The sequence below is a fragment of the Ambystoma mexicanum genome, chromosome 5q (assembly GCF_040938575.1).
Source record: "Ambystoma mexicanum isolate Mex_15411 chromosome 5q, UKY_AmexF1_1, whole genome shotgun sequence".
NCBI lineage: Eukaryota > Metazoa > Chordata > Amphibia > Caudata > Ambystomatidae > Ambystoma > Ambystoma mexicanum.
Genome location: NC_090933.1, coordinates 449,964,921 through 449,981,269, shown reverse-complemented (window position 1 = coordinate 449,981,269; position 16,349 = coordinate 449,964,921). Strand labels below are relative to the sequence as shown.

General features: G+C 42.1%; 1 protein-coding gene across 6 annotated transcripts in view; it reads left to right on the top strand.

Annotated features, from left to right (window-relative positions):
• The window catches only part of LOC138497452 (aquaporin-4-like), a 305,503-nt gene that overhangs the window by 182,942 nt on the left and 106,212 nt on the right, over positions 1 to 16,349 (top strand). For 3 of the 6 annotated variants that reach the window (XM_069620951.1, XM_069620950.1, XM_069620952.1), the window contains exon 2: positions 13,215 to 13,287. The exons of the other annotated variants lie outside the window; for them this stretch is intronic. In XM_069620951.1, the coding sequence (XP_069477052.1) occupies positions 13,280 to 13,287 (8 nt within the window). In that variant the 5' untranslated portion in view covers positions 13,215 to 13,279. The remainder of the gene's footprint in view (positions 1 to 13,214; positions 13,288 to 16,349) is intronic. 6 annotated transcript variants of the gene reach the window in all.

The window sequence follows — 16,349 nt, the reverse complement described above, 5'->3', positions numbered from 1 at the left end:
GGAGAGGCCATTCTAAGCCCATTATGAGAGTGAAGCTGGCTAAGTGTGGGTTCCATTGAAATATAAAAGCCAGTACAAAACACTGATTTTATCATAGGGCCTAGTGAATGAGCGAGAATGGGCCCTCCTCCATTTTGTTAGAATGTACAGGCACCCAGTTGAAGAAAAGTGAAACTTAGAACTGGAATATTGTTAACTGAGTCAATGGATTCCAAGGACATGAAGCACTGCAGATGCTGACTTCGTCTAAGGGCACATGTGATAGATTAGAGGGTGCAGAAGTGCACATGAAAATAAATTAATTAATTTGAAATACTGTTCATTTGGAAGCTAAAAAGGAGGAATGATGGCTTACATTTGAAAAATAAAGTCAAATGACAGATTGAATAATGAGATTTTATTTCAGCACATAAAATGACAACATTTCTAAGGAAAGGCATATTTTGTTTTTTGTAGCAATGAACGCTGGTACTCATGTAACTGTGGCCTATCTGTGTGCATTAAATTTATAAAGAATCTACCTCTATTCTAATGTAGTTGAAAAGAAAGGTTGTATTTACGAACAGCAGGCCTAGATATAAGGCAAACATTTTACATGTAAGCACATCTTGTCGATTTAAAGCTGTATTTTCTGAAGGATGAGTGCAGCTGGTGTTTTTCCTACTAAGCTGATAGGTCTGTGCCTTTGAACATTTTAACTCAAGACCTTTGGCTGAGGACCCCTAGGAGAACAAGGTCTAATTATCAATTTCAGTGCTAAGATATACAAAGAAGTAGATTGAAATTATGGGATTTACAGATAACATGACAAACAGAAATGACCTTTAAGGTCAGGTTCCCTATTAATGGTGCATTAGCCCTGAGCAAAGCCCTTTGAAGCTCAGGAGAGGAGGGTAGAATACACATTGGCACAAGCAGATGGCAGGTCACATGTTTAATGAGAAATAGACACCTAAGAAATGGTTGGGGCATTAGAGTGAAACTGGGAGCACCAATGATTCAGTGATATTGATTAAACAATGAATACATTTTCTCGAATAAGAAGTGCATCATGTGTCCCCTCATTTTAAAGGGGATACAAATCCAATTGGGACCATGTAAAAACAACATTTTTGGGATGTACATAACTTAAGTTATGAACAAAATTATGATTCTGGCATTTTCATAAATCTGAGGAACTGGAAATATGTATAGAGTAATAGATGATGAAATTAAGGTTGGAAGTATGTAGTGTCAGAGTTATAACTATTTTGGCACAGCAGCGAACTGTGAAAAACATTGGCTCCACCCAGGAAGGGCATGCCAAAATAAAATTAGTATTTTCCATCTTGCCATAAAATGTAGAATCCAAAAATATATAGATTTATGTAGTTTTCAGAAAAATTAGCGTAGCTGCCATGCTGTTTAATTTTCAGAACCCAAAAAAAGGTAAATCCAGCATTTGATTTTGGGAGGACAAATCTTGCCCCTCCCTCAGCCTACATCAAAAACAGCAAGTGGGTGTATTGGTGGAAGGGGAAGGGAGAGTGTTAGCCAATCCTAACTGTGGGAATTATGATAATGTAGGAGTGTCATCAGCCCTATAAGAGTTCAATTTTGCATCAGAACAGGGCTTTTTCCACTTGATTCCGAGAGGTATCCTACTTAATCCTTGCATCGGAGACAGTTGCAGGGAAATCTAGAAGCTAAATTGAACCCAATCAGAGGATCCAGAGGGAGTCGCAGTGCAGGAGAAAATTCTTGACTGAAAATCCTTGACCAGATCTGTGCTGTCCTCAGAGGAGCCCTGATGTTTATCCCTGACCAAAGCCTCCCATGTAAGTAGAGATATCCTAAATGCCATCAAAATCGTGAGGGGGAAACTGCCAGCCTTAATCTCCATCTCACATAGCGGGTATGCGGGAGGTACTGGGAAGGCCCTTGGCACATTGTATTAAAACCAATTTAAATTAATTCCACTATGGAAAATCACCCTATGCATTTAAATTGAATTGTGGGCCTTAATCCTTTCCATTAAATTGTGGGGTGGGGGGAAGCTGTGTAGATCTTTAGTGCATTGAATTGAAGTTAAATAAGTGAATTCCCATATAGAAAATCACAGGATGAGTGTTGTTTGAATGCAAAACTAACAAAGTTCATGCCCAGCGGGTTAGAGCCAGTACAGACAGTAAAGACTTGGGTGACTGTCCTTCTGAAACCCCTGACTCCTGTCCCAAAGGGGGTGTCCCTAATCCCAAAATTAGTAAACCTAAAACACTACTATTCAAGTAAATGTATAGGATGCAAAAAAAACAAAATTTCCCATTGATTCCCTTGCCTCCCAAACCAGAATCCCAAAGCACTGCCTGTCCTTTGAATGTGTGTTGAGAAACAATTTTTCCATTGTATTGTGAATGGTTTATATTAGTTAATTTGCAAGTAAATCTGATGAAAATTGTCACTTCATATTTCAAAATTTTACCTGTGTAATATCACAAACTGCAAGTCCTTTAAACCTGTATTAGTCAATTTGTGCAAGAAATTTGAATTTCTGATATTGTGTAGTGCCACAGTATTGGTGGTTGAGGTTTTGGTTGATAATCTGTTTTGTCAAACCTTAAATAAATAAATATATATTCTTACTATACACCGGCCTGGTTCCTAGTCCATTGGTGACATTGGGTATTTGTTGTGGTGGGTGCAAGACAGGTTGAAGGCCTCACTAAAGTTGAAGCTGGATAAGCGCTTTGGGTGCGCGCCACTTTGTTTGGGGGGGAAAGGTACTCGCTGAGTTGAGTGTGACTACCGAATTAATCACTGCAATACTTAATTGTGGGTAAATCACGATTTATAAATAAAAAGAGCCATTTTATGCAGTATTCGTGGATTTTAAAATGGCATTAAATTCTGTTAATCGTGAGAAACCGTGGTTTATGTTAAACCAGATGGGTTTACCAGTGGCTCTACTTACTCTTTTAGTTGCCTTAGTTGCAAATAATGGTGCATCAGTCCATATAGCTAGAAATGGTAATACCACCTTGTCATTCCCGATAGCCCATGTGGTGTGCCAGAGCTATGTTCTTGCACCTATACTTGTACACCTTTACATCTGCACCTGTACACCTGTACACTAATGGTTTGACATCTTTGCTGCAGAATCTTAATAAGGATGTTCCAAAAATGAATAACATGGGTATCCCAGTCCTATCAAATGCAGAGGATTGTGTATAATTGTGCTAATCCTAACCCTCAAAGCCATATGTTTAAACAAGCTTCTAATTTAAGGCAGGCTATAGAAGCAGTTTTTAAATTTGCCAGTGCCTACAGAACTCAACTGGTTGATCTAATACTAAGAGTTTTTGCAGTAGCACCTTGGGGCATATCCCATACACAGAATGGAATAACCATAATAAATTACCTTGAACCCAAATAACCAGACAAACTCAAAGAATATGGCAAACTACTACTTTATTGTCAGCTCAAATAAAGTAGGGAAATCTGGTGACCATACGAAATGCAGCTCACATACTCTCATCTACATTTTGATTACAAAAAGGCTTTATACCTCGATTTACGTCAGCTCTCTCTCCTAGAATGTCTTCTAATAGGCCTTTTACATCTCCCACTGCTAAAATACTTTCTGCTGTCATCCTTTCAAACTCATAGATCCATTATCCCACACCCGCAGTCAAACTAGGCAGTTTAAATTTCAAGTTATCTTTATCCATTTGTGGCCATGGTATATATTGCAGAAGTCCTCTCCCTTTCTCTAATAATGGGTATACCCTCGCCCATAATCGTGCCCACCTACACTTCTCATTTTCCAAGTGGGGCTAATTTTACCCATCTGTCTTCGTCCTGGCAGCAACCTTAACCTGCTCACATATGGTGGGGATAAATACCCTGCACTGCGCAATTACACTGTTGGTCATTCAGAATATGTAGATGGTTCCGGTGTATTCTCTTTAGGGTCTTCCAAATCTAACAATTGTACCCCTTTTTATATACTTAGATCTATTGAAAAGCCACATGCAGCCTCCCTTTGTGCCATCTCATTTTTTTCCCTTTCTTCATCTGACATCATTATGCCCCAGCTTGTGTGGCTATCATCCCTGTCCTGGTCATTAAGGTCTAACCTACTTACGGACAGTAGCTATGTCCGTTTGCCATTATGTCACCCAATCTACTTCCTATTCCTTCATCTGCTTCCTTCATTCCCTCATTTGCCTATATAGATCGCCAATCCTTTTCCCTCTCCCTTCTGCCTCTTGCTCGTCAGCTCTTGTCTATATTCTCGGTATTACCTGCAGCATTCTAAGAGGCTGTTGTGATTCTCTCTCTTCTTCCCACCATTCTTGTGCTTCAACTGGCACTATGCACCTGTTAATAAGATAATCTATTTTGTCATCTTTGTGGTCCCTGCTGCTTCTCATTTCTTCTTTCCTTCTCCTCATCTCGCTGTTCTCTTCTTCCTCTCGCCTCCTTTGCAACCTATGTTCTTTCATTCTTTGAGCTTCTATTTCACTGTGTTTTTTCTCCTCTATTCTCCCTTTCTCTTTCTTTTGTTCCTCATATCTTCTTTGTTCCTCCTTTAATTTCTTCTCTTTCTCCTTCTCCTCTTTGCATATTATTTCCTGTTCCTTTTCTTTCTCTTCCTGTTCTTCTCTTTCTTCCCTTTCTCTAACACTATTGATGCCCTTTCTGTCTAACTTGAGTAGTATCTATCCTCTGATCCATTTGTTTTGCACTGTGATCCCATTGTTGGCTTTATGCTTCTCCTCTTTTTGTCTCTTGATTTCCTCCTCTATTTCTATCTGTCTACTTCTTCGTCCATAATGCTCTTTAAATTCATCCTGTGTCGATATATTTTTTCATTACTTAATCTTACTTTCTTCCATTGTGCTATTGTTTTTGGGAAGAGTAAGAGAAGCTGAGGGCATTAGGTCCTCCTCTTTATGCTGATTGAGAATCCACTCCTTCTCAGGCGGCTCTTCTTTCTCATTTTGATAGATCTTCCATATTTCTAGAATAGCTAATCTTGTTTGTAGCTTCTTCCCCGCGCATGTAGCATACAAACACATTGCCATTTGTTGCAATACTCTTTTTGACAATGAACCTTCTTGAGGCCACGGCGTAAGTGTTTTATTAGTCATACCCTTCACCCACTCTATGTGATACTGCCTAATTTTAGGTGTGAATCCTGGTAATGTTCTGCATAGATGTAAAAGAGGAGTGTCCCCCATGATGACAAGTCAATTTCATCTGCCAATACTTACCCGATTATTAAATCACCCACAATACAAAAATTGATTTGGGCAAGCACCATCAATCACTGCCCTTAAACACAAAAGACCAATTCTTTTTTCAAATTTTAAAGTTTTTTCGATATCGTTTCCCTTTATTTCTTTGTTTATAGTTCTATCGACCGTTGCTGGCTTGTTTTTCTATTATTGCCACCGCAAGAACCTTTATTTAACTTTACTATAATTTCTCAGCTTTCATCCTTGTCTGATTGAAGTCAGTCGCTTGATTTTAAGGCCTGATAATTACCTAATTTTATTACTATCGTTTTATATTTCTTAGTTAATACACAATAAATGTTTCACACGGATGTATTTATAACCCCGAATAAACGTGCACTTTTCTTTTTCTGTGATCACATTAATAACTTTCCCTTAGAAAATGTATCTCATCTCACTATTTACTATATTTCGGAGTGTAATACACATTCCTCTTTATTGGCACTTGCCTCAGGAATCCCTTCCATATCCTCTACTTAGAGTTTAGTGCATATTCTTTGGCCCCCTTGGAACCTGAAATCAAGGTATCTATCTCTTTAAACACAAAATCCATTACCATATATTTACACTTAGACTATAGCCTCTCCCCTTTATTTGCCACTTTTAATGCTCTACTTACATCCGTGACTCAGCTCGAGTCCCTCGTCATCGACTCTTCCCCAATCAACTAGTTTGCCTTCAGTCCGTGCAGCACCTGCGGGGACCGGACAGCAATTTCTTGAAAGGAGCACCTACCAACCGATTCTCTCCACATGTGTGTATTGCACACTGCTCTCCACAGGAAGCTCCACGATCATCTGGCTAATGACGAAAATAAAATCGTTGTTAGTCTGAGAGTCTAGATCTGGGCCTAGGTAGCTGGATCTTGAATCATCTGAACTGCTGCCAAAATGTACAGTAGCATCCTGGAGTGTATCTCATGCACAGAATGGAATTACAATAATAAATGACCTTGGACCCAAATAACCGGACAGACTCAAAGACTATGGCAGAGTACTACTTTGTTGTCAGCTCAAATAAGTAGGGACATCTGATGACCATACGAAATGCAGCTCACACACTCTCCTCTACGTTTTGATTACACAAAGGCTTTATACTTCGATGTACATCAGCTATGACTTCATCCTATGTGGCAAACAGTAAAACCTATCGTGGGGAGGGATTGGTTAGGGGAACATATATATCTATATTATGTATAAGTGTTAGTATGCTATTTGCTGACCTTTATCTGGTAGGCACGCCTCAAACTACCTCCAAATAAGTATAATACCAGTGGATTGGTTTCTGCAACATTGTATAGCATGCTGCTACATACCCACTCATGATTGGTTGGCATGCTCTCTCAACCTTGGACATTCAGCTCACTAGCAGCACGTTAACAGGACGATACCCAGGTGCGGGGAACGACAGACCACTGCCCACATTGATTAATTAGCCTACCATCTCTCATCAGTAAGACCATGAGCCAAGGCTTCTCCTCTGTAGTTGACCTTGATAAGTGTTTTCTTTTCTGTGATTTTTAAGGGAGTCAGGGTACACCACTATCTCCATCTGAGGCTTAATGAATAGACCTTGTTTTCGAGTCTTACACCACGTCAGTAGACCACAAATTTGCCAATTTTGACCTGTTATTTACTCCTATTTTATTTAATTATGCTTGGTGCTATTACTTCTGTTATAGACTTGGTTGCTCGTATCACATGTGCTTTCTGCACCCTTTATTGTCCAATACTTGGCACTTGCACATTTGTTCACTTCTGGTTAATCTAACAGAAATGTGCCCTTCGTTCATAGCTCAGCCTGGTTAACTCCCATTGTACTTTCTAATTATGTCTTTGTTGTGTCATCCTTAGTCTCAGCAAAACAGATATTCTTTGTTCCTCGCATGAAGCAGTTTTCTGCAGCATTTCAGATCTGTGGCCCTTGTATGTCTCTTAGGTAGTTTTGACACAATCCGACGTCCATCTTATCATCATGGCCGCTTTACTCATGTTATAGTTTCTACTGCAGTAAGCTTCTATGTAACTCATCTACCTTGCGTTTATGCATATATACATTTGTTGAACTTCATCTCACTCATCTTCTCAGCATAGATGATTTCTTCATCTCTTTATACTTGATTACTTTGTTACTTGATTTACACCTTCATTCAATAAGTATTTCTTATTTCTTTTCTGCGTGTCACTTTACTCTTGTCGGTTTGCACTTACAGCTCTTCCATGTCCAATGGTGTATGTCTACATCCTACAACAAATTCAGTGCGAGGGTACATTCGATATAGTTGTCTGAGTGCATAACGTCTCTCATATCTTTGGTGCGCTATTGAGATGATACCTGGTGCCATGCACAGAGTCCTCCTGATTTGCTTCCAGTATAAGGGAGGTGAGGGGGCGGGCACTAGAGATACCAACTGCTTCTCTACATTTTTTTCAAAGCAAAGACCAAGCCACGGCACTATATGGCAGTGGGACCTTTGGTTATGGAAACCCAATGAGAATACAAGCTGTTGAAAATGATTTTTGCAAATGAATGTTAGGACTACCACAATCTGCCGATCATAGAGAGCTGACTTTATCTATTATTTAAGATGCTCTAAGAACTGCAACAAGTATACTTTGTCTATTTGTAACTGCCAAAAAGCAGTCTCAAAAGACATTCAGGCCTTTGAGATCGTTAGGTAAATAACGTGGAAAGGGAATTGATTAGTGTCTCCTCCTCATCTCTAGGAATCTTACTACTCCAATTGGGAAAATGACCACACGGTTATGGAAAGCCCAGTTTTTAAGTCATTATTCGGAGGACCAAGTTCAAAAAGAATTTAGTAATTAAACAATTAGATTAATTGAGAAGTTTTCATCTCCCAACTTTTTTTTATATATTTAAATTTCTCACCTTTTTTATGATATTGTTTTTTAATTACTATGGCTGGTTTTAATTATTTAAATTGAAATGTAATGTGTGTAGTGCGGAATAATCCTTGATCTGCAGAAAGGTCATGTCCATATTGCGCTTTTATGCCTGAGATCCTTCTCCACCTGTTATTGTTTTGTTCTAAGTACTCTTCCTTCAAAAGATATTATCTATTTTCTATTTGAAAAAATGAAGGTTTTCAACTATGTCGTCCAGCCTTCACTTATATGATATGGGCAAACACAAAATATGCTGTTTGGGTGGTTACTAGATTTCTACAAGGGGCATTGAAACTCAGAGGGAAAATGTAAATTTTAATGAGTAACTTGAGCACATATTCAGTCTAATAATGGTCCCTGACCACTTTTAAACAATCAATTGGTTGCTCCAGAAAGTGTGTTAATAATTGTGCCTTGTAGTTTTATTGTTTTTTAAACATGTTTTATTTTTTAAACGTTTTTATTTTATTCAACAAACAAGCAAGCAAATATAGACAAGCTTCACCATGTGATTCCAGTGATACAGGAAAATATCAATTCAGAAGACGTACATTTACATATGTACATTACAAACATGACAGAAATATCAATTCAGGCATTTCCCACAGGGGGTAGGCGTTGCTCCTCCGTTTCAGCTTCCCGGGAGATCCACCACCTCCCACAACAGTTCCTGCCCACCAGACTGCATGTTCGTCTTTGCGTCAGTACCTCCCCGCTACTGCTTCAACTTCCCCCCAGGAACATACTGCCTCTAAGTCTCATCTTTACCCGGGTTTAACATAATCTGTACCAGGTCGTTGCATGCCTTGATTCCCTCATTCCCTTAATGCTTGCCCTTCTTAAATGCTTTGTACCATACAGCAGACTCCGCTAGTGACCATTGTCCTCAGATCCGCCCACCAGGCTTCTATTTTAGGGGCCTTAGACGATTTTCACACCTTGGGAATTCTGCGTTTGGCTAATACACAAACCAGGTCCGTCATTTTGGTTGTTAGCCTTTTGTCTCTCACCCCTAGGGAACAATCCCAATAAACAGTACTCTGGGGGCCACAACTGCAGCTGAAGACCACCCCGTGCTACCCTCCTTCCTACATCCCCCAAAAATTTCTGTATTACCAGGCACACCCAAAATATGTGTATCAGGTCCTCTCTCCCCTGTGTTCAACTTGGGCAGGCCTAGTCACACCGATTTGCCATAAGGGACACCCTGTAAGGAGTCACATACGCTCTGTGAGTGACATACAATTGGGTGAGTTTCAACCTGGCATTCCTAGATACTCACTTGGTGTAGAGCAATGCCCTTTCCCAATCTACATCTGTAAGTGCTCTCCCTACGTCTGTCTCCCACTTGCTGTGCACCTTCAGCTCTGACGCACCCAACCTGCCCAGGAAAAGATCATATAGTCTAGAGACCATGTGTCTCCCTTCTGACACATAGTACATGGTGTCTAATTTCTCGTTGGTCCCAACTTCACTCTGCGATCCAAGCCATCTTTCCCCAATCCTCTGACCATGCCTAAGTATATTAGGATTTGCCCTTTGTGTATACCATATTCGCTAACCAGGGCCTGGAAAGCTATAATTTTATCTTCTCTGACTAGGTCCCCAATCTTGGCTATCCCCTTGTCCTCCCAGTGTCTTCTATATTGCGCCAGGGTCCCTCGCAGTTCACCTATAATTCCCACAAGGGGAACATGCTCCAAGCAAGGATCTAAGTCACCTAGGAGTTTCTAGCTTCTGCGCCATATGTCCAATTGCAACAACAGGAAGGGTCTCTCTAGTGCAAGCTCCTTAATCCAAAATACCTCCCTCAAAAAATATTGCTTCAGCAGCGGTTGTGATAGCAAAGTGTCCTGCAAAGCTTCGTCCCCAAGCCAGTGCACTAAGTGTTGCAGCTGCCCCACAAGGTAGTAGCACTTGAATTGGGGTACTTTAATTCTGCCTACCACATAGTCTCTCTGTAGGGTGCTCAAAGCAATTCTGCCCCCACCCACAAGAAGTCTCTCAAAAACCCTTTCAGCCTCTGAAAGAAAACGGCAGGTGTGTCATAAGGAACATTAGTGAAATAATACAGGAGGCGGGGGAGTACGACATCTTAAAGTGGGCTGCTCCTCCCTGTACTCCCAGGGGCAGCCTCCTCCAGAACTTAATGGATCTGCCCACGTTATTCAATCTGCCCACGTTATTCATGGTCGTTTGTCTATTATTCTTGTGTGAGGCCACTGGGTCATGCCACACATTAATGTCTAAACAGCAAAAGTTATTTGTCTCCCACCAAAGTCCCAGCCAGGACAGATGCTGTTCATCAAGGTCTCTAAGCTCTGTGAGCGGAAAAAGGCAGGACTTCTCCCTGTTCATCCTGATCCCTGACAGCTCAGCGAACTGGTCAGTGACATCCAACAAGTGCAGTAAATTATCTTATGGCCTGTTTACATACAACAGCATGTCATCTGCATACAAGGAGATTAGGTGAACCACTCTGCCTAGCTTTATCCCTTCCTCTCCATACTCCTCCCTGAGGAACACAGCCAGTGGCTCCAATGCCAGAATATATAGCTTCAGCAATAATGGACAGCCCTTCTTGGTGCCCTCTGCGCTTCCCACACCTCAGAGGTCTCTCTGCCTGTCTTCACACAGACCCTGGGCGCCGTATATATCAGCTATACCCATCTCAAGAAAGCTTTGCCAATGCCAAAATGTGCCAGGGCCGCAAACATCCAGTCCTATCGACGAGTCAAAGGCCTTGACTGCATCGAATGGGGCCCTACACATTCACCTGTCAAATGATTAATGCTGTCTATGACATGGTGTAGTTTCCACAATTTCCATGTGTTCCCTCGGACATACCCAGTTTGGTCTGTGTGTACATGGTCCCCTATTACTCTCCTCAGTCTGTTTGCCAACACTTGCGTCAGGATGTTGCAGTCTTGATTCACCATAGAGAGGGACCTGTACTATTCACAGCGCTGCAGTGGTTTACCCGGTTTAAGGATTGGTATGATAGTGGCTTCCCTGAGACTGCTGGGCAGTACTCCCAGCTCATATGCTTCTGTATAGACCTGGTGCAGCCAAGGCACTAGTATACCTGCATATGTTTTGTAAAACTTCCTTGGGAGTCCATCCGGTCCTGGGGTCTTGGAAGTCGAGAGTTCCCTTGTTACTTCTGTGATTTCTTCTAGTGTCAATGGGGCATCTAGTGCGTTCACCTGGTCGTCTGCCAGTCACAGTAAATCAATTTGCCCTAAGGCCTCCTCTATGTCCTTACCCCTTTCTGTTCAATTGTCTGTGTATAGAGTTTTGTAGAATCTAAAAAACATCTTGTTTATCCCTTCCTGCATTCCGACTAACTACTTGTGTGCCTCAGTGATGGCGTTAATCCTGTCTCTCAGTTCTTGCGGCCTGCATAGCCACACCAGCAGTCTTCCCAGTTTGTCCCCCTATCCATGCAGTTTTTGAGTGTATTTCGTGAGGTCAAAGCGTCCCAATCTTTGCATTGTTTCAACACATTTTTGCCTCAGTTCTGTCACCCGCACGACACAGCAGTCGGTCCTCCCTCCGCTTTTTCCACACTTGCTATCTGATTCTCAATGTCTCCCAGGGTTTTTAACATGTCTGCTCTCAGGCTTCCCATTTTCCCAATCGCCTTTCCCTGCGTATCCTCCTTAAATGTCTCCCATACTTTGCTCATCTTTGCCACGCTATCTGGTCTCTCAGATAGTCATTAAACAATTTGTCTTGCAGAGCTTCCACTCTCAGACTCAAGGCAGGCATCTTAGGGCTCTGGGCCACGCTTTGCCATGTTGCTATCAGTGGGGCATGCTCCGATAGTGTTCTGGCCTGAAATCCCGCAGCAGGTTGCCGAGAATCTTGGCCGGTGGTGCCGGTTTCGTGTGTTTAGTGTCTGATCTGTCCAATACAGAGTTAAGAGTGCAATTAAAATCTCTTCCCCACACCCATGTTGCCTCTCCATACATGGTCAACTTCGAGTATAATTCCTGAAAAACAAGGTGGCATTGTGATTTGGCACATCCCATATTTCCCTGCTTTTCACACAGTCCTTGCACAACTACTTCCCTCCCCTCTGTGTCCTTTTTAAACTCCAGAAATTGGAAGAGGGCTGTCAGAGCAATCCAGACAAGGACCCTCCTTGCGTATGTCGAGAAAGGTGAGCTGTATAGCTTGCCTCCCCACTTTCTAGCCAGCGTGACCTGTCTGTCTGCACTCAGGTGTGTTTCTTGCAATAGTGCTATTTGAATACCCTTCCTATTCAGGTAGTTGTGTACTTGCAGTCTCTTAACATAGTTCTAATGGCTCTTACATTCCAGGTGACCATGTTCACTCCCCTAACCCCTGCCATAGCTGCGCACATACAGGCCCTTTGCTTCCCATCACCCTATCAGTCTGCTGAATAGCTCCTCCCGTGTCCGCACCCTCCTAGCCATTCACAATCTCTGTAACCATTCACCATTATACATCTCTCTCCGAACACCCAATTTCTAAGGTTCCGCTTGTCTGCTAACATCTGTACTTCTCTCACCCCCACCCCTCCCCTCCAACTCCCCTATTAGCCCCAGCAACAACCTTTCCCCCACCCCAACCATTTGTACTCCCACCTCGTATCTCCTACGTGCGTCATGTTTTGAAGTCACCCTACATGCGGCGCCAGTCCGCACACCATCAGACCCTGCTTCCATGCGAGTTTGTGTGAAATCATGCTGGTATAAGTATCGATGTAGCAGGATCATGTGGGAGCTGCACAGATAGTCAACCTCACTGCATGGCCTCTAGCCACGCCCCTTGTATTTTTATTGTTATAAAATGCTGTGCTGTATTAATATGGTATTCTAATGCAATGATTGGTTTTAACGTTTTACTGTTTTAATTTAATAGTTTTAATTTTTAAATTGGGGAATTGTACATTTTTAATGATTTCTATGAACATTTATGGCTATATATCCAAAAATGGAATTATACCAACTGACTGACAGACTATTTTATGTCACATTTATAATCTGTATTTTTACAGGCATTCTTGGAGATTCTAGTCTGAAAGTGTGGATTGCCTACTGAGTGTGTGGTTCATGTAGACCCATGTCCAGGTATGATCCTGTGTGTCAGCATGTCCATACTGTGAGGTGGTGACTTAGGCAGTCATGAAAATGTTCATTACCTGTTTCACTTGGTAATTTATGAATCTGCTGTTTGCTTAAGCGTGTTGATGCTATATTTCTAAACACTGGTGCTTTATTGGCTGTTCAACCTTGTTTTTCTTTATTTTGCAACTTGATGGGGTATCTTGCATGTTTATTTTACATCTCCATGAATTATTTGTGTTTTTCTTGTTGTGTTGCCACAAACTCTTTTAACTTTTCCATGATTGCAATAAGCACATGCCATTCATAGTCATCACTATTTGTGTTGTGTTTCTTATAATTGGTTGTCAATTTCTTAGTACTTTTAGTTAGTTTGAAAGCAAATGTGTAGTTTAACTTTTAAGCAAGTTTGATTTCATTCATGCTTTATTAATTTGAAATGTGTACACTCTTGCATGCAAATTACCTGTAGCCTGTTCCTTGGGTGTCTGTCGGATTGTGATAGAACACTGCCTTTCACATTTTCACATTTCACAAATTATGTGTATATTTACTGGTCATTGTTCTGAGCTGCATTGAACCAAGTCTCTTAAAGGCCTCCTGGCTAGGAACAAAAAAGGGTAGGAAGAATGGAAAGATAAAGAGTTAAGTATTACACTTTTATTTGGGGGTTATGAAAATCTTTTCACAGTGACCAGTGTGTCAAGTTCTAGGTGCATTCTATTACAATAGGATTTGTTTACGGAAAGTGGAAGGAGTAGTTAAGCATTTTTCTTCATTGCCGTCAGCTGCATTTGTTCTCATCTTCCTAATTTCCTCCCTCAACCGTTGTGTTCACTCGATAGACCCTTTTGTCCCTGATCACTCACATATCTACTTCCCCATCTTTGTTCATCTTCCACTCTCCCGCCTCGCCTTCACCTTTGACCAAAAGGAAGTTCAAACCTGACTCCATGGGCCCATACCGGGACCATGTCAAGTCCTTTCCAACCCTCTCTCCTTGGATTGCGCACTCCATCGAACTAGCCATTATGGTGTTCAGTAATTCTCTTGTTTCCTCCTTCGACTGTCACTATCCTGCTCGTTCCATCACCTCCTCATGCCCTAACCCTCGTACATGGATCTCAGTAGCCAACTAACTGCTGAACACGACCATTTGTTGGCACTTACTCCACTTTTGCAATGATTGTTCCCATAGTCTTCTCACTGCCTACAAAGACTCACTCTTTTCCCACACTACTGCTTCATCCTCTTGTTATATATTCTTTTTTAATTTCATTATTGTTTTTTACAACAACAAAAATATAACATACACACTCATAACATAACTGGCATGTTGGCACCTTGCACAGATTTTGTCCTGCTTCTACTGTCCCGGAACTCTCTCCAGCGGCCTTATCGTTACGATCCGACCCATTTGTTGGGGCAGTCACAGAATCTAATGCGTATATTGTCTTTATCCCAGGGCTTTGTACACGGCCTTCCTGATTTACTTATTGGTCTTCTATTCTCGTAGGGTCTTCGCTGTCTCCCTCCTCCCCGCAGCCAAACAGATCCTACATTAGGGAGTTCCATGCGGTTAGTTTGAGCAATGTTTCGCCTTCTCCTCTTTTCACTGCTCTTATCCACACCGCAGTCTCTGCCAGCGTCCACTTCTGAAGGTCTGACCACCATGATTCTATTTTCGGACCCTCCCTTGACTTCCATGCCATTGCTATTCTTCTCTTGGCCAGTATACATATTAGGTCCTTCATTTTCACTAAATGAGATTCCTGTTTGCTCCCTCTTCGAAAGAGGCCCAGTAAGTACTTCTCCGGGGGCTCCACCTGAATTTGGAGTCCACTTCGTGCTATCTTAGTTCTGATCTCGTCCCAGAAGGCCTGTATAACTGGACAAGTCCAAAACATGTGTACCATGTCAGCTTCATCCGCTGAGCAACGGGGGCACCTGTTCTGGTTCCCCATCTGCATCATATTCATCCTCTTAGGTGTAAGATATGTTCTATGCATTGTGTATAGCTGTGCCTGTCTGAACCTTGCGTTTCTAGACACTTTTTTTGGGTATCGTAGTGCCCTGGTCCATTCTTGGTCGCTGAGGGGTCTCTGGAGTTCCTCCTCCCAGCGCTGCCTTGTATGTTGCTCCTGCGGGTTTCCTGCTCCTAGTAATTGTTCATATAGCCTGGAGGTTGTGTGTGTTCCGTCTGCTATGTCATACCATGTATCTAATATCGTCTCCTCCTGGCCTGTCCATTCTGGCCATCTTTTCTTAATGTTTCTTATCATGCCATTGTATAGAATGAATTGGCCCTCATGTATTTCGAGTTCATCCACCATTTCTTGGAGGTCCGCCCACCACTCCTCCTCAGGTCCCCAATTTGTGCTACACCTTTGGCTTCCCAGTGCGCTCGGTATACTGCTAGTGTATTCGTGTCCTCGACTAGAAGACCCACTAGGGGGATTTGTGCTGAACATGGATCTTTTGTCCCTTGGAGTTTCCACGCCCTATTCCATAACCCTATGGCGATGTTGAGCATTTTCGGTAGGGTCTTGAGCAGGGGTCTGTCAAGCCATGGTATTTCTCTTAGATAATATTGCTTCAGTGCTGGCTGAAAGATGATTGGGTCTATTGTTTTGTCCTCCCCCAGCCACTTGACTGCGAACTGCAGCTGCCCTGCTAGATAGTACTTTTCAAAGTCTGGCAGTCTTATACCTCCTTCTTCATAGTCCTTCTGCAGGGTCCTTATCGTGATCCTGTTTCTTCCTCCTCCCTATAAGAAGGTACGTGTTATCGTGTTTAGTTTGGTGAAAAAGGCTCTGGGAATGCTGTATGGGATGTTCGTGAAGTGATATAGTAGGCGTGGCAGTACCACCATTTTCAGGAGGGCTGCTCTCCCCATCATCTCCAATGGAAGCGTTCCCCAGAAGGTCATTGACTTCTGTGTTTTTTCTAGGGCAGCCAGTGTGTTCGTTTTATGGGTGTTGGCGGTGTCATGATGTATATCTATACCCAGATATCTGAAGTAGCGTGGTGCCCATGTCAGACCCAGATCCAGAAGGCTGTCCGGGGGG